Genomic DNA, 23,799 nt, shown 5'->3' with positions numbered 1-23,799 from the left:
ACTGGAATCTGAAAGGAGACAAGTCTACCTATCATGCTTTATACCCAAGGTCCTGGACAATGTATGAGGGTAATATGATTCTATACATAATTTCACACTAAGAAATATTGTTCCGTCTGTGTTATGAGCCTGAGACATTAATATTTGATGGTCTATAGGTGAACCTGATCCAGAGCTTAGGATTGTATGTCGTCAAGTTTCACCTTTTATACCTCACAACTACAAAGAAAGCAGCTTTCCTGTGTCTGTTTTCACTTTCACAGTATGTCTAGTGTTTCTTTTTGAGATTCTTATGCTGTAGAGCTTACCATAGTACTGATGAGTTTGACTATTATATTCATCAGCTTCATAATCTCGGAGACACTACTGCGGATGCGACATTGCTCTTCACTTGGGCGGTGAGAACATTGTTGAATGCTGTCATATTGTTTGGCTTTTGTTTTTACCATTCCTTTCACAATCCTCATGAGATTTTTTTTTTGTTCAGAATTCTGTTGGAGGAGATTCAGAGTTCTCAGGTGGCCACTACAACTCCAAGATAATGTATAAATAAATACTCTTCACTCATCATACTTCGTCGTTGCAAAATTTTCAACTTTTTCTGTACTAACTTGATGTTGATGATCATAATAGGATGAATGATGGAGTCCAGGGTGTGCTTTTACACCATAAGTAAGTTCTTCCATATTCTTTGCGTAAAGCACCAATTTAGTACATGATAAAAATGTTTTTGGTGGTTAAGTATCATACTCTTAATGTTTCAACTTTGTTGCTGGATGTTTTCTGATACAGAACAGCAATCGGATTACCATCACTGTCATATGCGATTTCGGCTCAGTCCACCGATGGTGTTAGTGTGTCAACCTGCCCATTTTTCATAGTATCTGGAAAACAGAATGGAATCACAGCAAAAGATATGTGGCAAGTTATTAAAGAGGTTTGGCATATTCTTCCTTATGTTACAAGGAACCTAACATTATCATCTTGTCTATAATTGTATCATTCGTCAACGTGATATTTGATATATATTCCTGTGTTTGTTGCAGAATGGTTCTTTTGATAACTTTGAGGCTTCTGAGGTGTCGATGCCGTCGGAGCACGGGTCATCGATTGGGGCAGCAGTAGCAGCCTCTGCAACAGTCCCACCGGGAGAGTCACGCATTGTCACATTTTCTCTGGCTTGGGACTGCCCTGAAGTGCAGTTTCCAAGTGGTAAAATATATTCTCGGTAAGACTGAGTTGCTACAGAATTTTTTAATAGTGATGGTTAAAGTCAGCCTTCTAAAACAAACTCTTTTCAGGCGTTACTCAAAGTTTTACGGAAATCATGGTGATGCTGCAGCACAAATTGCATATGATGCTATTCTTGGTGAAGACCTAATCATTCTTAAAATATAATTTCCTTTGATTCACCTAAGAATGAGCTTCCACTGACAATTATTGTATGGAACAGGACATAGTCAATGGGAGTCCTGGATAGAAGCATGGCAAAGACCAATACTTGAAGACAAAAGGCTGCCTGAATGGTAAGGGTTGTTTTTCAGCTTCTATAAGACATCAGTGCTCATAAAGTTATCACAAACCTGTGTTTGGTGTTTGTAGGTACCCTATCACTCTATTCAACGAGCTTTATTACCTTAATTCAGGAGGAACTGTTTGGACAGGTACGTTTGGACGATTTTTATATGATAAAGTTTACTTACAGCATGACATTATGACGCGGTGTTCTCATGGTTAGTCCTTCCATATTGTTCTGCAGATGGATCATCCCCAGTACATAGCTTGGCAGGAGTCAGAGAAAAGAAGTTCTCACTTGATAAGTCCCAACTCGGTCTAAAGAACGATACTACTGATGTACCGCGGCAGAATGATACAGCTATCTCTGTCCTTGAGAAAATGTCATCTACACTTGAGGAACTTCATGCATCAACAGCATCAAACTCTGCATTTGGCACTAAACTACTGGAAGAAGGAGAAGAGAACATTGGGCACTTCCTTTACCTAGAAGGGGTTGAATATCGTATGTGGAACACCTATGATGTTCATTTCTATTCATCTTTTGCACTAGTGATGCTGTTTCCAAAACTGGAACTTAGTATCCAGAGAGACTTTGCTGCTGCGGTGATGCTACACGATCCCACTAAAGTTAAAACTCTTACTGAGGGACAATGGGTTCAGAGGAAGGTTCTTGGTGCAGTTCCTCATGACTTAGGCATCAATGACCCTTGGTTTGAAGTCAATGGTTATAACCTTCACAATACAGATCGGTGGAAAGATTTGAACCCCAAGTTCGTCCTCCAAGTGTACCGGGATATGGTTGCTACAGGTGACAAGAAGTTTGCAACAGCTGTCTGGCCCTCAGTGTATGTTGCAATGGCATATATGGCTCAGTTTGACAAAGATGGCGATGGAATGATTGAGAACGAAGGATTTCCAGATCAGACTTACGATACATGGTCCGCGTCTGGTGTAAGCGCATACTCTGGTGGACTTTGGGTGGCTGCACTGCAAGCTGCATCAGCATTGGCACGCGTAGTTGATGACAAGAACTCTCAGGACTATTTCTGGTCAAAGTTTCAGAAAGCAAAGGTTGTATATGAGAAACAGTTGTGGAATGGTTCATATTTTAACTATGACAATAGTGGAAGTCCGTATAGCTCATCTATCCAAGCTGATCAACTAGCTGGTCAATGGTTTGTTTCCTCCCTTTCTTAAAGAAGTAATAAGTATAACTGTTATGCATTTTAGTTAGAAGTAAGAGTTGATGTGGTATGATGTATATAATCGCAGGTACGCGAGAGCATCAGGCCTTTTGCCTATTGTAGATGAAGACAAGGCAAGAACAGCTTTGGAGAAAGTTTACAACTTCAATGTGATGAAGATTAAAGATGGGAAACGTGGGGCTGTAAACGGTATGCATCCCAGTGGGAAAGTTGATACAGCGTCTATGCAATCACGAGAGATATGGTCCGGTGTTACATATGCTCTTTCTGCTACAATGATCCAAGAAGGTCTAGTTGATATGGCGTTTCAGACTGCAAGTGGCGTTTATGAAGCTGCTTGGTCTGAAGGCGGACTTGGGTAAGCTTGCTCTCTCCCTCCCTCTCTCTCTCTATCATTCTCACTCTGAGTCATATGACTCATATCCATTATTAGTTACTGATACTGTGTATACACAGTTACTCGTTTCAGACGCCTGAAGCTTGGAACACGAATGATGAGTATAGATCACTGACTTANTCCTCATGACTTAGGCATCAATGACCCTTGGTTTGAAGTCAATGGTTATAACCTTCACAATACAGATCGGTGGAAAGATTTGAACCCCAAGTTCGTCCTCCAAGTGTACCGGGATATGGTTGCTACAGGTGACAAGAAGTTTGCAACAGCTGTCTGGCCCTCAGTGTATGTTGCAATGGCATATATGGCTCAGTTTGACAAAGATGGCGATGGAATGATTGAGAACGAAGGATTTCCAGATCAGACTTACGATACATGGTCCGCGTCTGGTGTAAGCGCATACTCTGGTGGACTTTGGGTGGCTGCACTGCAAGCTGCATCAGCATTGGCACGCGTAGTTGATGACAAGAACTCTCAGGACTATTTCTGGAAAAAGTTTCAGAAAGCAAAAGTTGTATATGAGAAACAGTTGTGGAATGGTTCATATTTTAACTATGACAATAGTGGAAGTCCGTATAGCTCATCTATCCAAGCTGATCAACTAGCTGGTCAATGGTTTGTTTCCTCCCTTTCTTAAAGAAGTAATAAGTATAACTGTTATGCATTTTAGTTAGAAGTAAGAGTTGATGTGGTATGATGTATATAATCGCAGGTACGCGAGAGCATCAGGCCTTTTGCCTATTGTAGATGAAGACAAGGCAAGAACAGCTTTGGAGAAAGTTTACAACTTCAATGTGATGAAGATTAAAGATGGGAAACGTGGGGCTGTAAACGGTATGCATCCCAGTGGGAAAGTTGATACAGCGTCTATGCAATCACGAGAGATATGGTCCGGTGTTACATATGCTCTTTCTGCTACAATGATCCAAGAAGGTCTAGTTGATATGGCGTTTCAGACTGCAAGTGGCGTTTATGAAGCTGCTTGGTCTGAAGGCGGACTTGGGTAAGCTTGCTCTCTCCCTCCCTCTCTCTCTCTATCATTCTCACTCTGAGTCATATGACTCATATCCATTATTAGTTACTGATACTGTGTATACACAGTTACTCGTTTCAGACGCCTGAAGCTTGGAACACGAATGATGAGTATAGATCACTGACTTACATGCGTCCCCTTGCAATATGGGCTATGCAATGGGCACTAACAAAAACAAGTAAAGAACAGCAACAACTTGGTCTTGAACCAGAACAAGAACCAGAGCCTAACTCTTTAATGAAACATGATATCGGTTTCTCTCGGGTTTCTAGGCTTCTGAATCTACCTAATGAAGCATCTCCCAAAAGCACACTCCAGACTTTGTTCGACTATACTTGCCGGAGAATTATGTCTTAGATTCATTTTGCACTCATTGTTTCAGTACATTACGGCCTTGATTATAACAATTTGCTTGTTCTATTGTGAAAAGTTCAACCTAAACTGCTTTTAGCACAACAACAGCCTCAACAAGGTAGTCTTAGCATTTAAGGGATATATATATACATGTGTTTCTCGGTTACATGTGCATAGCGACTTTTACTAGCTACAAAAGGTTTAGATGACAATTATTACGTATACGTAAAGTATTCTAAATTTTTAAGAAATATCCGTATCAAAACTAATTGAAAGTGCACATAGATTAATTAAAAGGCAACAAATATAGTATTATGAAATTTTCTATTTTCGCTTCAATATTTAGCATCAGTTTTCAAGTTCGATGATAACATTATTTTTTAAAATTAAATTTTCAAAACTAAACCCTAAACTTTAAACACCAAATTTTCTGAAGCCTGATTTGATAGGATGCGCTCCGCAACGTTGACAATTTGGCGCAAATGCATATACTCCTCGACAGTCAATTCATTGTCTCAGAATGTATAAGTTTTATTCAAATGAGATTCCACACTTTTATGTCATACTTGTCTGAAGCCTGATTTAATGCATTTTTTTTCTTGTATTGAGAATGTTAGTGTGCTTAAAATCATAATTTACTAAATGCACAAATTTAAAGAAATATCAATGAACAAAAATTGGGTTTATAATCAATCATAACATGCGGTTGGATACGAACTTCCTTGATTTATAGGAAGAATAATGTGCTTGCGGATCGCCTGGCGCAACAAGTTCGTACCCAACTGCATGTTATTACTTTTGTAAATGACTCTTTTTCCGATTGGATCCCATGAGCTAATTTTTTATTTGTTGTCAAAAAAAAAAATCAATCATAGGTCCACAACATCACCGTCCACAAACACATCATCCATCATCCTTGATCTAACCACCCACCATGTAACCATGTACCATCCACCGTTCACAAACCTACCTTCCACCGTTCACAAACCTACCTTCCACCGTCCACATCATCCCTTGTCTACAAAGCCACCACTATCCACGATCTATCACCATCGGTTTTTATTAATAATCATTTTTTTATCAAATGAATGCTTTGTTTTTTTAATTCATCTTAGTGAGTAGAATAAATTGAATAAAAGACTTTTAATAATTTTTCTAACTTTTATCAACCAAAATATCTTATTTTTTAAAATAAATGTGATTGAATAATTTGTTTCTTCTTACTATTTAATTGAGAGTTATGATACTTAATATGCATAATGTACCCATGCATTCCTCAATTTTTACTTTTACAAAGCACCCATTTGGACAATTTTGTCTACTTACAAATGGGTTCAATATAACAACGATATTTAAGTACTTCTAATTAAGTTAATTATTAGAAGTCTAATTTTCTCTACTTACAAAGTATTCCAACTGCAATATGTAGAAACTGTTCCAATAATTTTTTAAAAATCATATCCAAATTAATTTTAAATATTTAATCGAAAAATACACATTGAAAAGTAGAGTAATAATCTTTTATAGTTTTGAAAACTTTATTTGTTTATGAATTGTATCTTATTTTATGGCATTTGACCAATTTTCATGGAATAAACCATCATTAATCATTCCTAATTTATTTAGGATAATGATATATCATCTAAACACGGCTTCCACCGTCTTCGATTAACATATATTTGATATAGGGACTACATCTTATATAAACTTCATTATAGTGTAATCTGCTCAACTCTTTAAAAAATCATCACTCTTAATATCTTATATGCTCGGTATAAAGGTGTCTGCAGACTGCAGGTGGTGTACACGTTTCTCCTATGCATAGAAAAACAATTGTAGATTAACAATTGGATTTTTCTGTACGATATGTATTAACTAAACTTGCTTATTGACATTTTTAATATGTGTTCTATCTATCAATTGTTAAACTATATATATCCTCAGCCCATTTTTCCTTTGTTTAAGACTTCACACTATTTATAAAGTAGAAGACTATATTTTTTTAATTGATATGGTCCTAATAATTAGTATACTTCATTTGAAAAACTAATAGTTTTAAATAATATTGTATAGCCCTAATAACAAGTATAGACGTATAGTTCATTTAGATATGGATGTTTTAGCCGCCTCTGATTTTAAAATGTATTTATCAAGTGAATTTTATTTCGTGGCTTCCAAAAAATGACAGACTGTATGTTCTGACCCTCCCTTCTACGTGAGCATCCTTTCATCAGCTCAAGACTTTCAAAATCATTCACACATGGCTTGGCTTGGCTCTCGACCATTTTAATTAAGCATCCGTTGTTCGAACTTAGCTCCTCTTTAAGGTCCGAATGGCACTCCGATTTGATTGAGGAAACGATGTACCTCGCGAAGTTGATCTCTAATTAGTGTCTATTTTGGAAGGTGAAGCATCGGTTACTACCCAATACTCTTTGATGATCAAAAAGTTTTTAGAAAAAAAAAATTATTTTGACGATAAACATCAAAGAGTGAAGTCCAAGTTATTAATGCAACAACCATGAAATTTCGAATCATGCATGGATCTTTCAATCTGCAACCATGTTTGCCGACGTAATTCTTGGAACATTATGGATATTTTCCCACGTTTGATGTTTTTGGGATCTTGTTATTGACTTATTCTGCCTCATGTGTACTTGAATCCAAACCAATATCGTTTTTTTCCGTCGAATTAGTGATTAATTATATTGACGAATTAAAAAAAGTCATCATACAAATTAAATGTTTTGATAGCCAAAATGGCGGTGAAAAACATTCAGAGTAAAAAAACAGACGCTATACAACCATACTTCGCGAAGACATGATCACTGTATTACAATTTCTTCTAACAAAAAGAAAATCAACATCTTGAAAGCTATTGGCCCAAAGATCAAAGATCGTTTTAGTTTCAAAAACATTCCATAAAAGCTTTGTTCCTAAAAAATACAGGTTTTATTGCACTTATATCCGAAATCACCATAATACAACATGTTTATTAGAATATTGTCCCACATTGGTTGGATTGTTCTTGGGCAATATATATAGTATGTGGTAACCCTCTTCTTTTGAGCTAGCTTTTGAAAGTGAGTTAGGCCCATTACTAATATGGTATTAGAGCCTAGGCCCAATTCCGATTGTGGACCATCCGTGGATGTCCAGTCCCACAAACTTCACGCTACAGATGTCCAGTCCTGAGCGTGAGGGGAGTGTATTAGAATATTGTCTCACATCGGTTGGGTTTGTCATTTTTGGGCAATATATATAGTATATGGCAACTTTTTTTATATATATGTCCCACATAGATTTGACACAATTCAATTTTTTTTTTCTTTTGTAGAATTGATCTTAGTTTGGATTTCGGAGCTTCATAAAAATCCAGCGATCCGTGTCCTACTCAACTATAAGAAATGGGGGACACTTAGACGCAAACTGCCTATTAAGGGCCTGACTGGTTCAAACGCTGCGGTTGCGGTTGCGGGAGATCGTGGAAGCGGGCGATTGCGGTTTCAAGCGTTATTATGCGTTTTGAACGACTGGTTTAGCGGTTTAAAATTGGTTCATTTGCGGGAGGTTTACGACTGGTTGACCAGCGGGTGTAATAGCGGTTGGAACATAATAAATGTGATATATAATATATAAATGTTTAAAAACACCAAAATTTTTATTAAACTTGATATATAAATAAAAATTATTTAAAAAATACTAAAATAATTATTCAAAAATAAATAAATTTCATATTGAAATACTTATTCCTTTATGCATTTGACTTTTCACCAAAAATTCAATCAAGTAATTTGACAAATGACAAAACATATGCTTTAGATCTTAGATCTTTTCTCCTTTCTTTTAGATCGTGGGTCAGTAGTTGCATCGGTAGGAATGGTCAAGTGAGAGTTGAGAAAGTCACTGGTGATTTGTTTTAATATTTTTCACAAATAATCTTATTTTCTTAAATTTTTGATGAAATATAATATTTATTTAGATTTTTTTGAACTTATATGTGATGTGCCATTAAATTTACATCAAGTTTTTCGGGTTATTGTTAATTGGAATATTATGTTCTTCTAATTGTTTATTTTATAATATTTGCAATCGTATCCGTACTTCATTTTCTCTCATCCTTAATGAGTAAAATGGTTAGATAGAAGATATAACCAAAAAAAATTTCAATATCATTGATTTCTTTTAAGTTTTTTTTTACAAAAAAAAAAACAAAAACAAAAAATCCAACCGCAATCGCCCGCAACCGCAAACGCTTGCGGGAAGCAGCTTTTGGAATTCAGTGGTTTGAAGCGATTGGGAGTGATTAGGAGCGATTGTGAGCGGTTTGTGTGATTGGTTCCAATCGCTAGCAACCGCTACCACCTGCAAACGCAGCGTTTGCGGGAGGTAGCGGGAGAACCAGTCAACACCTAAATAGTGTAATTGAAACAACCACGCAAAAAAAAAAGAAAAAAAAAAAGAAGGAAAGATCAAGTTGATTAAACATTTTTGGAAGAAGTTCACACCAACCCCACAGTCTTTAAGAAAAAACTTTGGAACAGTAATGGAAACAGTTCACATTGGCTCCATGCCTCCATCTCCATGTTTGTAGAAAATTCGACAATATATATGAAAGGTCTCATCACATTTTTCAAGTGAGTCTCTCTAAGAGACAGTTAAAAAGGGCAAGGAACATGGTAGATGAGAGTCCTAGTGTACATGTTGCCTTCACATGAAACATGTATTATTATTACATATTTACATTACAACAATATATTAGTTCGGTAGCAAATTGGTGAAGCATGTCAAGATTAAAGGAATGTAATACACTTATTAGTCTAGAAGAACAATAAGAAATTAAAAAAAAATTGCGAAAAAGGATCACACATGACACACATGCAGATTTCATCGGAAGCAAGGATAAGGGGATCAATCAATTTACACATAGTCACAATCATTTTACTGTTCGTGGTCGATCAGGCCACCGTCTAAAGAACTATATAATGTACTGAAGCATTGATGAATGTTTTTTTTTTCTTTCTCTTGAAACGAATCTCACAAACAGACAGAGACAGTGGTTTGTAAGTGGACAATGCCTACACCGGTCCCAGGTAGCTTGCTTGTTGGAAATCCCGATTTTTATTGGGAAGCAAAAGATAGATATAATTCACATCATATCATATCCAAAAAATTATTTAAAATCTTAACTATACAAATATATATATATATATATATATATATTTAACCTAAAAGAATATACGCAAATTAGGATTTTCAAAATATTGGTAATTTACTTTAGAAACTCAAAATTAAGATTAAAACTAAAATTTGAGAACTGAGAAAGTAAGATTTCAAGATATATTATTTTGTAATTATGTTAGAATAAAAAAAATAAAAAACTTTGCAATATTATATGATATTAATAATTTGATATCATATCACACACATTGTTAGAATTAGTCGTTGGTTTTTTTTTTAAATCAAAATATATCATAACGGAAAATTATTGACTTTTTTTTTATTATTTTTTTTTAATATAGAGAAAAATATATATAATTTGCCTTATAAAATCCTTTACGAAGGAAGAGAGTTTTTGATTTGCCTAAATTAAGAGAAGCATATTAAAAAAAAAAAACAAAACTCCTGACCCCTCTCAATCTCATCATCATAACTCTACCACCTCCCCCAGAAAAAAAAAAGATTAAAAAAAATAAACTTTTTTTTTAACATCTGCTTGAGCGCGAGAGGTTCTTTGATTCCAGGATTCTCGTGCCCTGAATCCAATTAAATTAGCTCCTCTCAAAAGTTTGTGTCTGTCTGATCGGGAATCAAAAAAGTTGTATTCTTTTCTAAAAAATAAGAAAACAAGATCTTGGGAGGAGGAGAAATCGATGATGGATGGTGATCGGAGCGAAGACCATCATGATATAGAGGTCGAAGGTCATGGTTTCGAGAGGAAGATATCTGGGATTCTCGATGATGGGTCTGTCGGGTTTCGACAGCCTCTTCTCGCTAGGAATCGAAAGAACACTACTTCTCAGATCGCTATTGTCGGAGCTAACTCTTGTCCTATCGAAAGCCTTGATTACGAGTCTGTGTTCTCTCCCTTCTTTTATTCTCTTTTTTTCTTCTCCTCCACAGACAGAACTCTTTCACTTTTTTTTTTGGTTTGTTAGCTGCTTAAAGTTTTTTTTTTTTTTTTTTTTTTTTTNTGGGAATTAGATTTTAATATTTATAAATGTTTTCGATTAGATTATAAAACATCATCTCAAATTTGTGTGTTTGCTCTGTATGTTATGAGTCTATGAAGTTTCAGTGTCTTTGTCCTATTTGTTTGGTAGTAATAGAAAAAAGAATCAAGGAATGATCTAAGATTTTTTTTGGATTATGTAACGTTTTTGGGTCCCATGTACTTTTTTATATCATTTTTTCATCAATGGTCATAAAAAAAATATTGAAGCTTTTGGAACTTTTGGCTTCTCGGTGGTCATCATTGCCACTGAGCCAAAGCTCACCTGGCTATAACATAGTCTTAGTACTTTGACGAAAGTGCAATGCTTTTTTTGGGGCTTTTTAAGATGATATCTTATTTTCAGACAGAACTGACTTTTTTTCTTTCTTTTTGTTCTTTGTCTCTCTCTCTCTCTCTCTTACTGCTGTGCTTATGTTACCATATATCAGGGTGTTGACTTGTAAGCTTGTTTGGCAGGATCTTTGAGAATGATTTTTTCAAACAAGACTGGAGGTCTAGGAAGAAGATTGAGATACTTCAGTATACGTTTCTCAAATGGGCGCTTGCTTTTCTTATTGGTTTAGCCACTGGGGTTGTTGGCTTTTTGAATAACCTTGCTGTTGAGAATATAGCTGGATTCAAGCTCTTGCTTACCGGCAATCTCATGCTCAAGGAAAAGTAAGTGTGTACCTCTTTCATTGTTCATCTCTGCTTCTAAGGCATGGTTTAACCCTTATCTATTATCCTGTTTGAATTCAGTTGATGCTGTGTTTTTATATCTCAATTTCTTAATACAGCTATGAGAATTAAGAATCATAGTCACAGCAATATATGCCTGGATTAATTTACTATGTGAAATTGGAGGCTCAGAATGATGTTTGACAGCCGAATCTAAAACTGCAGATACTTTCAGGCATTTTTTGCATTTGCTGGCTGTAACTTGATTTTGGCAACTGCTGCTGCTTCACTCTGTGCTTTTATTGCTCCGGCAGCAGCAGGATCTGGTATACCTGAGGTGAAAGCATATCTTAATGGTATAGATGCTTACTCAATATTAGCTCCGAGCACCCTCTTTGTTAAGGTAGGATCCTAAAACATCTTTCCAAGCATCTTTGTTGTTTATTTTGAATTGAAGCACTTGTTTGTGGATGGAGAATATTATGTTATGACGTATTCTCTGTAATCTTTTTTTCTAATATGAAATATATCGTATTGGCAGATCTTTGGCTCTATATTTGGAGTTGCTGCCGGGTTCGTAGTTGGAAAGGAAGGGCCTATGGTGCATACTGGTGCTTGCATCGCTAATTTACTTGGACAAGGAGGTTCCAGAAAGTACCGGCTGACTTGGAAGTGGCTCAGATTCTTTAAAAACGATAGAGACAGAAGAGACCTGATCACTTGCGGGGCTGCTGCTGGTGTTGCAGCTGCCTTCCGTGCTCCAGTTGGGGGAGTGCTTTTCGCCCTTGAAGAAGCTGCTTCATGGTGATTTTCTGTTTCTATCTAACTTATAATTTTTAGGAGTGATACCTTATGCAGATGAAGTCATACTGTAGTGGGAAGACTCTGAAGTTATATATATTAGGTTATTAGAGCTAATTCTTTATAATGCAGTAAACGAACATTTTAAAAGTAGGACAGAGTAAGCTTCTCCCCATACAGAAAAAGTATTAATAAAGTGCACATGTTTGTCTAGTTTAAAACATAAGTCATGCAACATGACTGTTATATGCAGATGGCAGTTAGTAAGTGAGAAACTCTAGGTGATACAGAGTGTAGACTATTTTGCCTATATTGCTATATCATACTTGGAAGAAATTTTTGTCTCACTTTGTTAAACTTGTTAGGTGGAGAAATTCCCTTCTCTGGAGGACTTTCTTCACTACTGCAGTTGTAGCAGTGGTGTTACGAAGTTTGATTGAGCTCTGTCGATCTGGAAGATGTGGACTGTTTGGGAAAGGAGGTCTCATCATGTTTGACGTAAACTCGGGGCCAGTGCTATATAGCACTCCAGATTTGCTAGCAGTAGTATTCCTTGGAGTTGTTGGCGGTGTGCTTGGAAGCCTTTATAACTACCTTGTGGACAAGGTTCTCCGCACATATAGCTTAATAAACGAGTATGTCACTTCTCAACGAGTTAACTCTCTCATAAAATCATTTATTGTCTCTATTGCTACGAGGCCGTGCCTGAAAGTTCAAAAGCAAATTTCAGATGAAGTTTTTGGCTACTCCCTATTTTGATTTTGATTTTGATTTTTATTTGTTCTTTCCATAAACTTGCAGGAGAGGTCCGAGATTTAAAATTATGCTTGTTATGGCAGTTTCTGTTTTGAGCTCGTGTTGCGCATTTGGTCTCCCATGGCTTACACAGTGTACCCCATGTCCTATTGGCATAGGGGAAGGAAAGTGCCCAAGTGTAGGTCGATCCAGCATCTATAAGAGTTTCCAGTGTCCTCCAAACCATTACAATGACCTTTCATCCCTACTTCTCAACACCAATGATGATGCAATCCGCAATCTTTTCACATCCAGATCTGAAAATGAATTCCATATATCCACCCTTGCCATATTCTTTGTTGCAGTATACTTCCTTGGCATCATAACATACGGCATAGCCATACCCTCTGGACTTTTCATTCCTGTCATTCTTGCTGGAGCATCTTATGGAAGACTAGTTGGTAGACTACTGGGTCCACTATCTCAGCTTGATGTAGGTCTGTTTTCTCTGCTTGGAGCTGCTTCCTTCCTTGGAGGGACGATGAGAATGACGGTCTCTCTCTGTGTCATACTGCTTGAGCTTACAAATAATCTCCTAATGCTGCCACTGGTGATGCTTGTACTCCTAATCTCAAAAACGGTTGCAGATTGTTTCAACAGAGGTGTCTACGACCAGATTGTAACAATGAAAGGACTGCCATACATGGAAGACCATGCGGAACCGTACATGCGCAATTTGGTTGCAAAGGACGTAGTTTCTGGATCTCTGATATCATTTTCTAGAGTTGAAAAGGTCGGGGTAATATGGCAAGCGTTAAAGATGACAAGACATAATGGTTTCCCTGTAATTGATGAGCCACCTTTCACAGAAGATTATGAGTTATGTGGGATTGCCTTGAGATCCCATCTCCTTGTCCTTCTCCAAGGGAAGAGATTTTCGAAGCAGAGAACAACTTATGGTTCCCAAATTCTGAGAAGTTGCAAAGCCCGTGACTTTGGCAAAGCAGGATTAGGTAAAGGGCTCAAGATTGAAGATTTGGATCTTAGTGATGAGGAGATGGAGATGTATGTTGATCTCCATCCCATCACCAACACATCTCCTTACACTGTGCTTGAGACTCTGTCTCTAGCTAAAGCAGCTATTCTTTTCCGACAACTTGGCCTTCGCCACTTGTGTGTGGTGCCCAAAACACCAGGGGTCAGTCTCTCTCTCTCTCTCATCTCACCCTCTTTCTCGCTAGACTTGTTTATGGTTCTAACGAAAATGTTTTTGTATCGCAGAGACCGCCTATTGTTGGAATTCTGACAAGGCATGATTTCATGCCGGAACATGTCCTGGGACTCTACCCTCACATTGATCCCCTCAAGTGAATACGGTTAGCCCTTTAGTCTTCGNGTCACCATTCACCCTTAAAAGCTCATAAATTCATTTCGACCATGGTAGGTAAAAGTTCCATAAGCAATTTTTTTCTTTGGCAATCTTCTTTTGCAAGCNGACTCTTTGTTGTTGCCTGCATTTGGTTCCTATATTTGTTTATCAATCTAATGCACTTTAGTTTTTTTTTTTTCAGGTATACAAGGAATGGAGAAACAAGCCCTTAAGAGTTTTCTAAAGATCGACGATGTAATAATATGTGAATTATCAATAAGTTAAAGCCCAGATGACCAAAATGTCACTTCGGCAATTAGTTTATTTCAATTATTCGTTGAGATTGATTATTGGAAAACAGGGGAAGGATGATTGTGTCATGAAGGTGAATTGGCTGATACGAGTTTTTTGTTTTCTTTTTCTTTTTCAAGTCGAAACCAAATATTTATTCAAAACAAAAATAAAAAAGAAGTAAACCACATGTATTTATGTTATAACCCCATATCAATTTTGCTCTAATCTTCTGTATTAGTAGGTCCTCGGTATTATTGGTGTTTTAAGTTCTTGGTTTCATACAAATCTCTCCGCTTAATCTTCACTTAAACAATAAAAGCCTAACTTAACTTAACTTCATTAAACTCAAAAGTGAAAGGGAGCAAATACTGTATAATGCATTCATCTGGAGCACTGATCTACTCTTACGTTCTTTTTATGTAAATCCAAAATTCCAAACCAGTTACTTTCATACCAAAATAGAGTTAATGACACCACAATTCTCGCAGACATAGCGAACCAGAGATAGATAAAAGATATGTCCTGTGCTGACTCTGAGTTCTAAGCTGCGGCTTTTGATATTCATGTTTTCTATTCAGCAGGCTTAAGAAATATACAAAAACCGGGTTGGGAATAAGGATTCACTGCTCTCAATATAGTGTGCGGCGGTTGAATGATTCCATCGTTAAATTGGCTGTAAAAGCTGGAATCGAGTTGAACTTCCTTATGAATATTTCTATCTGCAAGTAACACACACAGAATGAGATTGTACACTAAACTAAGAACATACTGTAGTTACCAAGGAAAAAAAAAATATGTCTGCACTTTACCTGCTTCGCTATCTCACCCTGAGAGGCATACCCATTGTTCTGAAGGAATTAAATCAGTATCAGTTAATTAACTGAGATAACAGCTTCAAATGCCACATGTCAAAGCTCTATATATTGCAAGAAACACTTACTAGAATACTGGTGTTTCCTGACTCGTATTCAAACTCGAGTTTTTCATCATCATTTTGAGCATATATAGACTGGAGGGTAAACCGAGTCACTGGGATTCCATTGGGACGCTGATGTTCATCCATTACAATCTGCCAGAGTATTCAAAAGGAATTCACAAGGTTACAAGTACTATAGATGAACAAGAATTTATAGTCATCTATCTACACAAATAATGGAAGGTTAGGCAACTAAACAAAGTAAAGCTGAACGCCTTTTTGCAACATATAACCCCCAGTTCATCACAAAGTATTGTCCATTACATTTTAGAACTTGATAGTTAACAAAAGAAATTCGACAAAGAAAGACATTTAAGTGCTGTGCTACGATATGAGCAAGTGACATACCTTATATCCAAAAAGCTCACAACAAGCTCTTCTAAACACGGAAATTCTATCAGCGAAAACAGTTTTGTACCTGTTACAAAGACGCACATGGTTCAGAATGAGAAAGCAAGGGCATAGCCGCAAAGAGTGTTAAACAAATCAAAATCAACAACATACCTCTCTTCACGTTTTTCAAGCGTAGCAATTTGCTCTTTTAGTTGAGCAATCTTTCCAGTTATATGAGAGTCAACTAGCTTCCCAGCATCTCCTGAATATTTATGGAAATATATTGTCAGAAAAGCTTACGATGTAATTAGAATAACAATTTTGAAATACTAAAATGTTTCTTCTCTAGCTTTCCTGAGTCAGGCCAACAGCAAGATTTTTTGGCCTCCCTATTATATCTCAAGAACCACAAATTCTGATGCAGACTAGTTTCCAAGAGAAATTAAGGACGCTTCTCCAGCTTGTATTGAGTTATATGGTGAGTATGAAATTAAATGGTAGACGTGTGGCAACCCCAGTATCAAAAATAGGAAAAGGTTGACAATTAGAAATTTACCAGACTGGTTCTTCAATTCTTCAACAGCTTGAAGTCTTTCTTTTGCCTTCTGCAACTCAGCCTGTAAAGCCTCTATTGTTTGTTTTGCCTCATTTTCAACACCAAGAGTATTCACCATGCGCAAAACCCTTGTATTTGCAGCAGAATAATCACCATGACCCAGCTGCCAAATAAAAAGGAAACAAAATAGATGCTAATATTCCAACCAAACTCTTGGGTACAAGTTAAGGGTCCTAAATAGTACATCTGTTGCTTTTACAATATAAAACATGTCATGATACCTAAGTCAACATAAGATGCAGGACATTAAAGTCACCATTCACCCTTAAAAGCTTATAAATTCATTTCGACCATGGTAGATAAAAGTTCCATAAGCAATTTTTTTTCTTTGGCAATCTTCTTTTGCAAGCACACATATCTGACGTCTGTACCTTTGACTCCAGTAAAGAGATCTCGGAACGAAGACGATCACTGTCCCTTTCCAGCGACTTATTCCTCCTTGCTTCATCGACTAGTTTCTCATTTAGAAGTTCTATTTCACTACGTAGGCGATTATTGACATCCTTCAGTTGACTTAGATCATTCTCCAAATCCTTAAGATAGTTCTCCTTCTTTGCAAGAGAAGATTCAAACTCCTGTAAATATAAGCAAACTAAGTAAGCCTTACGCTTCCAACAGAAAAGAAGTAAATTCTTTAAAACAAGAACACTGTTATTCCAGAACCTGAATAAGGGTTCCATCTGTGGCCCCAGCTCCAGGCACAGATCCTTCACTGGTTGACTTCCTTAATTCATTAACAACAGCTTTCAACTGTTCTTTCTCCACCGTGACCAAAGAGAGCTTTATTATAAAATTAAAAATCTGTTAGTAATAGTGCAACAAAAGGATAGAAAATATAAGTTATCTACAGTGAGTCACTAGCAATGTGATCCCCTTGCATTGTGATAGTTTCATGGTATAGAAAAAAAGACGTTTGCTACAAATTCTAACAGTAGACTACACACGTTAACACTATCCTGAAAGGACATTATATTTTCAATAAATCAGCTCATCATAGATTTGTGATAGACTCATGGTTCGCTATGAGGCAATTGCACCAAATCTAACAATTGAATACACTCATAAGGAACAGACAGCCTTTCCCCACATTTTGTAGAGAAACTAAATATGTACTAATTGATAACTAAATAAGTTATCTTCTTTGCAAGAGAATTTCCCCAACGTGAANCCTTATGAATATTTCTATCTGCAAGTAACACACACAGAATGAGATTGTACACTAAACTAAGAACATACTGTAGTTACCAAGGAAAAAAAAAATATGTCTGCACTTTACCTGCTTCGCTNGAATATCGTCTCTAACTAGTAACTCCATTGCTTATATCAGCTACTTATGAATGCACAGCTCAACAATCAACATGAAATTACAGAGCTGAGTTAGTATATATCCAAGCAAAGACAGTGATACCTGGAGAAACCAAGTANCACATGTCAAAGCTCTATATATTGCAAGAAACACTTACTAGAATACTGGTGTTTCCTGACTCGTATTCAAACTCGAGTTTTTCATCATCATTTTGAGCATATATAGACTGGAGGGTAAACCGAGTCACTGGGATTCCATTGGGACGCTGATGTTCATCCATTACAATCTGCCAGAGTATTCAAAAGGAATTCACAAGGTTACAAGTACTATAGATGAACAAGAATTTATAGTCATCTATCTACACAAATAATGGAAGGTTAGGCAACTAAACAAAGTAAAGCTGAACGCCTTTTTGCAACATATAACCCCCAGTTCATCACAAAGTATTGTCCATTACATTTTAGAACTTGATAGTTAACAAAAGAAATTCGACAAAGAAAGACATTTAAGTGCTGTGCTACGATATGAGCAAGTGACATACCTTATATCCAAAAAGCTCACAACAAGCTCTTCTAAACACGGAAATTCTATCAGCGAAAACAGTTTTGTACCTGTTACAAAGACGCACATGGTTCAGAATGAGAAAGCAAGGGCATAGCCGCAAAGAGTGTTAAACAAATCAAAATCAACAACTTACCTCTCTTCACGTTTTTCAAGCGTAGCAATTTGCTCTTTTAGTTGAGCAATCTTTCCAGTTATATGAGAGTCAACTAGCTTCCCAGCATCTCCTGAATATTTATGGAAATATATTGTCAGAAAAGCTTACGATGTAATTAGAATAACAATTTTGAAATACTAAAATGTTTCTTCTCTAGCTTTCTTGAGTCAGGCCAACAGCAAGATTTTTGGCCTCCCTATTATATCTCAAGAACCACAAATTATGATGCAGACTAGTTTCCCAGAGAAATTAAGGACGCTTCTCCAGCTTGTATTGAGTTATATGGTGAGTGTGAAATTAAATGGTAGACGTGTGGCAACCCCAGTATCAAAAATAGGAAAAGGTTGACAATTAGAAATTTACCAGACTGGTTCTTCAATTCTTCAACAGCTTGAAGTCTTTCTTTTGCCTTCTGCAACTCAGCCTGTAAAGCCTCTATTGTTTGTTTTGCCTCATTTTCAACACCAAGAGTATTCACCATGCGCAAAACCCTTGTATTTGCAGCAGAATAATCACCATGACCCAGCTGCCAAATAAAAAGGAAACAAAAAAGATGTTACTATTCCAACCAAACTCTTGGGTAGAAGTTAAGGGTCCTAAATAGTACATCTGTTGCTTTTACAATATAAAACATGTCATGATACCTAAGTCAACATAAGATGCAGGACACTAAAGTCACCATTCACCCTTAAAAGCTCATAAATTCATTTCGACCATGGTAGGTAAAAGTTCCATAAGCAATTTTTTTCTTTGGCAATCTTCTTTTGCAAGCACACATATCTGACGTCTGTACCTTTGACTCCAGTAAAGAGATCTCGGAAAGAAGACGATCACTGTCCCTTTCCAGCGACTTATTCCTCCTTGCTTCATCGACTAGTTTCTCATTTAGAAGTTCTATTTCACTACGTAGGCGATTATTGACATCCTTCAGTTGACTTAGATCATTCTCCAAATCCTTAAGATAGTTCTCCTTCTTTGCAAGAGAAGATTCCAACTCCTGTAAATATAAGCAAACTAAGTAAGCCTTACGCTTCCAACAGAAAAGAAGTAAATTCTTTAAAACAAGAACACTGTTATTCCAGAACCTGAATAAGGGTTCCATCTGTGGCCCCAGCTCCAGGCACAGATCCTTCACTGGTTGACTTCCTTAATTCATTAACAACAGCTTTCAACTGTTCTTTCTCCACCGTGACCAAAGAGAGCTTTATTATAAAATTAAAAATCTGTTAGTAATAGTGCAACAAAAGGATAGAAAATATAAGTTATCTACAGTGAGTCACTAGCAATGTGATCCCCTTGCATTGTGATAGTTTCATGGTATAGAAAAAAAGACGTTTGCTACAAATTCTAACAGTAGACTACACACGTTAACACTATCCTGAAAGGACATTATATTTTCAATAAATCAGCTCATCATAGATTTGTGATAGACTCATGGTTCGCTATGAGGCAATTGCACCAAATCTAACAATTGAATACACTCATAAGGAACAGACAGCCTTTCCCCACATTTTGTAGAGAAACTAAATATGTACTAATTGATAACTAAATAAGTTATCTTCTTTGCAAGAGAATTTCCCCAACGTGAACATCTAAAAATACTTGGGATATTATCCTAGGAATATCGTCTCTAACTAGTAACTCCATTGCTTATATCAGCTACTTATGAATGCACAGCTCAACAATCAACATGAAATTACAGAGCTGAGTTAGTATATATCCAAGCAAAGACAGTGATACCTGGAGAAACCAAGTAAACAATCAATAAAAAAGAATATTGAATATAAGATGATGAACATTTGAGTGCCACCAATTAAAAATGTTATCCTTTATTCTTTGAGAATCAAAACTCAACTTTAAGAGGCCTAAATAGAGGCCAGCAAGATATAAAAATGCACTTTTGACCCCTTACACAGCACAAGGAACAGTTTTCAATCTTACCATTACTTCAATCCTCTTCACATCTGTTTTGAGAGCCTCAGATTTCTCNAAGTAAAGCTGAACGCCTTTTTGCAACATATAACCCCCAGTTCATCACAAAGTATTGTCCATTACATTTTAGAACTTGATAGTTAACAAAAGAAATTCGACAAAGAAAGACATTTAAGTGCTGTGCTACGATATGAGCAAGTGACATACCTTATATCCAAAAAGCTCACAACAAGCTCTTCTAAACACGGAAATTCTATCAGCGAAAACAGTTTTGTACCTGTTACAAAGACGCACATGGTTCAGAATGAGAAAGCAAGGGCATAGCCGCAAAGAGTGTTAAACAAATCAAAATCAACAACTTACCTCTCTTCACGTTTTTCAAGCGTAGCAATTTGCTCTTTTAGTTGAGCAATCTTTCCAGTTATATGAGAGTCAACTAGCTTCCCAGCATCTCCTGAATATTTATGGAAATATATTGTCAGAAAAGCTTACGATGTAATTAGAATAACAATTTTGAAATACTAAAATGTTTCTTCTCTAGCTTTCTTGAGTCAGGCCAACAGCAAGATTTTTGGCCTCCCTATTATATCTCAAGAACCACAAATTATGATGCAGACTAGTTTCCCAGAGAAATTAAGGACGCTTCTCCAGCTTGTATTGAGTTATATGGTGAGTGTGAAATTAAATGGTAGACGTGTGGCAACCCCAGTATCAAAAATAGGAAAAGGTTGACAATTAGAAATTTACCAGACTGGTTCTTCAATTCTTCAACAGCTTGAAGTCTTTCTTTTGCCTTCTGCAACTCAGCCTGTAAAGCCTCTATTGTTTGTTTTGCCTCATTTTCAACACCAAGAGTATTCACCATGCGCAAAACCCTTGTATTTGCAGCAGAATAATCACCATGACCCAGCTGCCAAATAAAAAGGAAACAAAAAAGATGTTACTATTCCAACCAAACTCTTGGGTAGAAGTTAAGGGTCCTAAATAGTACATCTGTTGCTTTTACAATATAAAACATGTCATGATACCTAAGTCAACATAAGATGCAGGACACTAAAGTCACCATTCACCCTTAAAAGCTCATAAATTCATTTCGACCATGGTAGGTAAAAGTTCCATAAGCAATTTTTTTCTTTGGCAATCTTCTTTTGCAAGCACACATATCTGACGTCTGTACCTTTGACTCCAGTAAAGAGATCTCGGAAAGAAGACGATCACTGTCCCTTTCCAGCGACTTATTCCTCCTTGCTTCATCGACTAGTTTCTCATTTAGAAGTTCTATTTCACTACGTAGGCGATTATTGACATCCTTCAGTTGACTTAGATCATTCTCCAAATCCTTAAGATAGTTCTCCTTCTTTGCAAGAGAAGATTCCAACTCCTGTAAATATAAGCAAACTAAGTAAGCCTTACGCTTCCAACAGAAAAGAAGTAAATTCTTTAAAACAAGAACACTGTTATTCCAGAACCTGAATAAGGGTTCCATCTGTGGCCCCAGCTCCAGGCACAGATCCTTCACTGGTTGACTTCCTTAATTCATTAACAACAGCTTTCAACTGTTCTTTCTCCACCGTGACCAAAGAGAGCTTTATTATAAAATTAAAAATCTGTTAGTAATAGTGCAACAAAAGGATAGAAAATATAAGTTATCTACAGTGAGTCACTAGCAATGTGATCCCCTTGCATTGTGATAGTTTCATGGTATAGAAAAAAAGACGTTTGCTACAAATTCTAACAGTAGACTACACACGTTAACACTATCCTGAAAGGACATTATATTTTCAATAAATCAGCTCATCATAGATTTGTGATAGACTCATGGTTCGCTATGAGGCAATTGCACCAAATCTAACAATTGAATACACTCATAAGGAACAGACAGCCTTTCCCCACATTTTGTAGAGAAACTAAATATGTACTAATTGATAACTAAATAAGTTATCTTCTTTGCAAGAGAATTTCCCCAACGTGAACATCTAAAAATACTTGGGATATTATCCTAGGAATATCGTCTCTAACTAGTAACTCCATTGCTTATATCAGCTACTTATGAATGCACAGCTCAACAATCAACATGAAATTACAGAGCTGAGTTAGTATATATCCAAGCAAAGACAGTGATACCTGGAGAAACCAAGTAAACAATCAATAAAAAAGAATATTGAATATAAGATGATGAACATTTGAGTGCCACCAATTAAAAATGTTATCCTTTATTCTTTGAGAATCAAAACTCAACTTTAAGAGGCCTAAATAGAGGCCAGCAAGATATAAAAATGCACTTTTGACCCCTTACACAGCACAAGGAACAGTTTTCAATCTTACCATTACTTCAATCCTCTTCACATCTGTTTTGAGAGCCTCAGATTTCTCTTTCGCTAATGCAGCCTCAGTTTCAGCATTCTGTCTGCCAAGTTGTGTAGCCTCCAGAGCCACCTCCAGTTGTTTAAAACGTGTACTTGCTTCCCCAATCTTCAAAGAGCTTTGAACCACCTCACTTCAAGGACAGAAACACAAATCACTAGGAAGTAACATAGATACATGTTGTTAACTGAGAGTGCTTTAAACTAGAAATCAGTACTCTAGATGCTAGCAGGCCCAAACTTTACCTGCTAGACTCGCAAGCTAGAATATCAGTAATTATAAAGCTACATCTGGAAAAAGTGGTGTTGCAAATGTCTATGATAAATACTATCTAGTTCACCTAGGAAAAGTCAGGAAAATGTCCCCCATAACANTTACCTCTCTTCACGTTTTTCAAGCGTAGCAATTTGCTCTTTTAGTTGAGCAATCTTTCCAGTTATATGAGAGTCAACTAGCTTCCCAGCATCTCCTGAATATTTATGGAAATATATTGTCAGAAAAGCTTACGATGTAATTAGAATAACAATTTTGAAATACTAAAATGTTTCTTCTCTAGCTTTCCTGAGTCAGGCCAACAGCAAGATTTTTTGGCCTCCCTATTATATCTCAAGAACCACAAATTCTGATGCAGACTAGTTTCCAAGAGAAATTAAGGACGCTTCTCCAGCTTGTATTGAGTTATATGGTGAGTATGAAATTAAATGGTAGACGTGTGGCAACCCCAGTATCAAAAATAGGAAAAGGTTGACAATTAGAAATTTACCAGACTGGTTCTTCAATTCTTCAACAGCTTGAAGTCTTTCTTTTGCCTTCTGCAACTCAGCCTGTAAAGCCTCTATTGTTTGTTTTGCCTCATTTTCAACACCAAGAGTATTCACCATGCGCAAAACCCTTGTATTTGCAGCAGAATAATCACCATGACCCAGCTGCCAAATAAAAAGGAAACAAAATAGATG

General features: G+C 36.6%; 3 protein-coding genes across 6 annotated transcripts in view; 2 read left to right on the top strand and 1 right to left on the bottom strand.

Annotated features, from left to right (window-relative positions):
• LOC104725493 (non-lysosomal glucosylceramidase-like) overlaps positions 1–4,637 on the top strand; it is a 7,586-nt gene extending 2,949 nt beyond the window's left edge. The window contains exons 9-22 of one of the 3 annotated variants that reach the window (XM_010444162.2): positions 16–69; positions 159–262; positions 345–398; positions 488–543; positions 634–672; positions 793–937; positions 1,047–1,228; positions 1,302–1,369; positions 1,454–1,526; positions 1,603–1,664; positions 1,760–2,212; positions 3,255–3,735; positions 3,833–4,123; positions 4,222–4,637. In XM_010444162.2, coding sequence (XP_010442464.1) covers positions 16–69; positions 159–262; positions 345–398; positions 488–543; positions 634–672; positions 793–937; positions 1,047–1,228; positions 1,302–1,369; positions 1,454–1,526; positions 1,603–1,664; positions 1,760–2,212; positions 3,255–3,735; positions 3,833–4,123; positions 4,222–4,510 — 2,351 coding nt within the window. In that variant the 3' untranslated portion in view covers positions 4,511–4,637. Of the gene's footprint in view, positions 1–15; positions 70–158; positions 263–344; positions 399–487; positions 544–633; positions 673–792; positions 938–1,046; positions 1,229–1,301; positions 1,370–1,453; positions 1,527–1,602; positions 1,665–1,759; positions 2,229–3,254; positions 3,736–3,832; positions 4,124–4,221 lie in introns of all 3 variants that reach the window. The other 2 variants (XM_010444163.2, XM_010444164.2) reach the window with 2 other exon arrangements.
• Positions 10,085–14,775, top strand: LOC104725492 (chloride channel protein CLC-c). The gene is made up of 8 exons (XM_010444161.2): positions 10,085–10,580; positions 11,199–11,399; positions 11,625–11,802; positions 11,941–12,203; positions 12,566–12,835; positions 13,002–14,133; positions 14,217–14,311; positions 14,507–14,775. Exons 1-7 carry the CDS (start codon positions 10,381–10,383, stop codon positions 14,304–14,306), a joined length of 2,334 nt encoding a protein of 777 aa, XP_010442463.1. The 5' UTR covers positions 10,085–10,380; the 3' UTR covers positions 14,307–14,311; positions 14,507–14,775.
• The window catches only part of LOC104725491 (mitotic spindle checkpoint protein MAD1-like), a 16,002-nt gene continuing 7,167 nt past the window's right edge, over positions 14,965–23,799 (bottom strand). Inside the window, exons 10-17 of one of the 2 annotated variants that reach the window (XM_010444160.2) lie at positions 21,949–22,065; positions 21,657–21,860; positions 21,227–21,389; positions 20,843–20,933; positions 20,687–20,756; positions 17,987–18,115; positions 15,408–15,446; positions 14,965–15,317 (exon numbers count right to left, since the gene is read on the bottom strand). In XM_010444160.2, coding sequence (XP_010442462.1) covers positions 15,228–15,317; positions 15,408–15,446; positions 17,987–18,115; positions 20,687–20,756; positions 20,843–20,933; positions 21,227–21,389; positions 21,657–21,860; positions 21,949–22,065 — 903 coding nt within the window. In that variant the 3' untranslated portion in view covers positions 14,965–15,227. Of the gene's footprint in view, positions 15,318–15,407; positions 15,447–17,986; positions 18,116–20,686; positions 20,757–20,842; positions 20,934–21,226; positions 21,390–21,656; positions 21,861–21,948; positions 22,066–23,221; positions 23,313–23,606; positions 23,770–23,799 lie in introns of both variants that reach the window. The other variant, XM_019232567.1, reaches the window with a different exon arrangement.

Source organism: Camelina sativa, chromosome 11, assembly GCF_000633955.1.
Source record: "Camelina sativa cultivar DH55 chromosome 11, Cs, whole genome shotgun sequence".
NCBI classification, from domain to species: Eukaryota; Viridiplantae; Streptophyta; class Magnoliopsida; order Brassicales; family Brassicaceae; genus Camelina; species Camelina sativa.
Note: the sequence above shows the minus strand (reverse complement) of the source record. Positions and strands in the feature narration are given on the sequence as shown.

Bases quoted from the DNA above. Each gene is read 5' to 3' on its own strand.
- LOC104725492 (XM_010444161.2), top strand. From the start codon at position 10,381: ATGATGGATGGTGATCGGAGCGAAGACCATCATGATATAGAGGTCGAA. The intron at 10,581-11,198 runs GTCTGTGTTCTC...CTTGTTTGGCAG, and splicing joins ATCGAAAGCCTTGATTACGA to GATCTTTGAGAATGATTTTT. The intron at 12,204-12,565 runs GTGATTTTCTGT...TAAACTTGTTAG, and splicing joins CTTGAAGAAGCTGCTTCATG to GTGGAGAAATTCCCTTCTCT.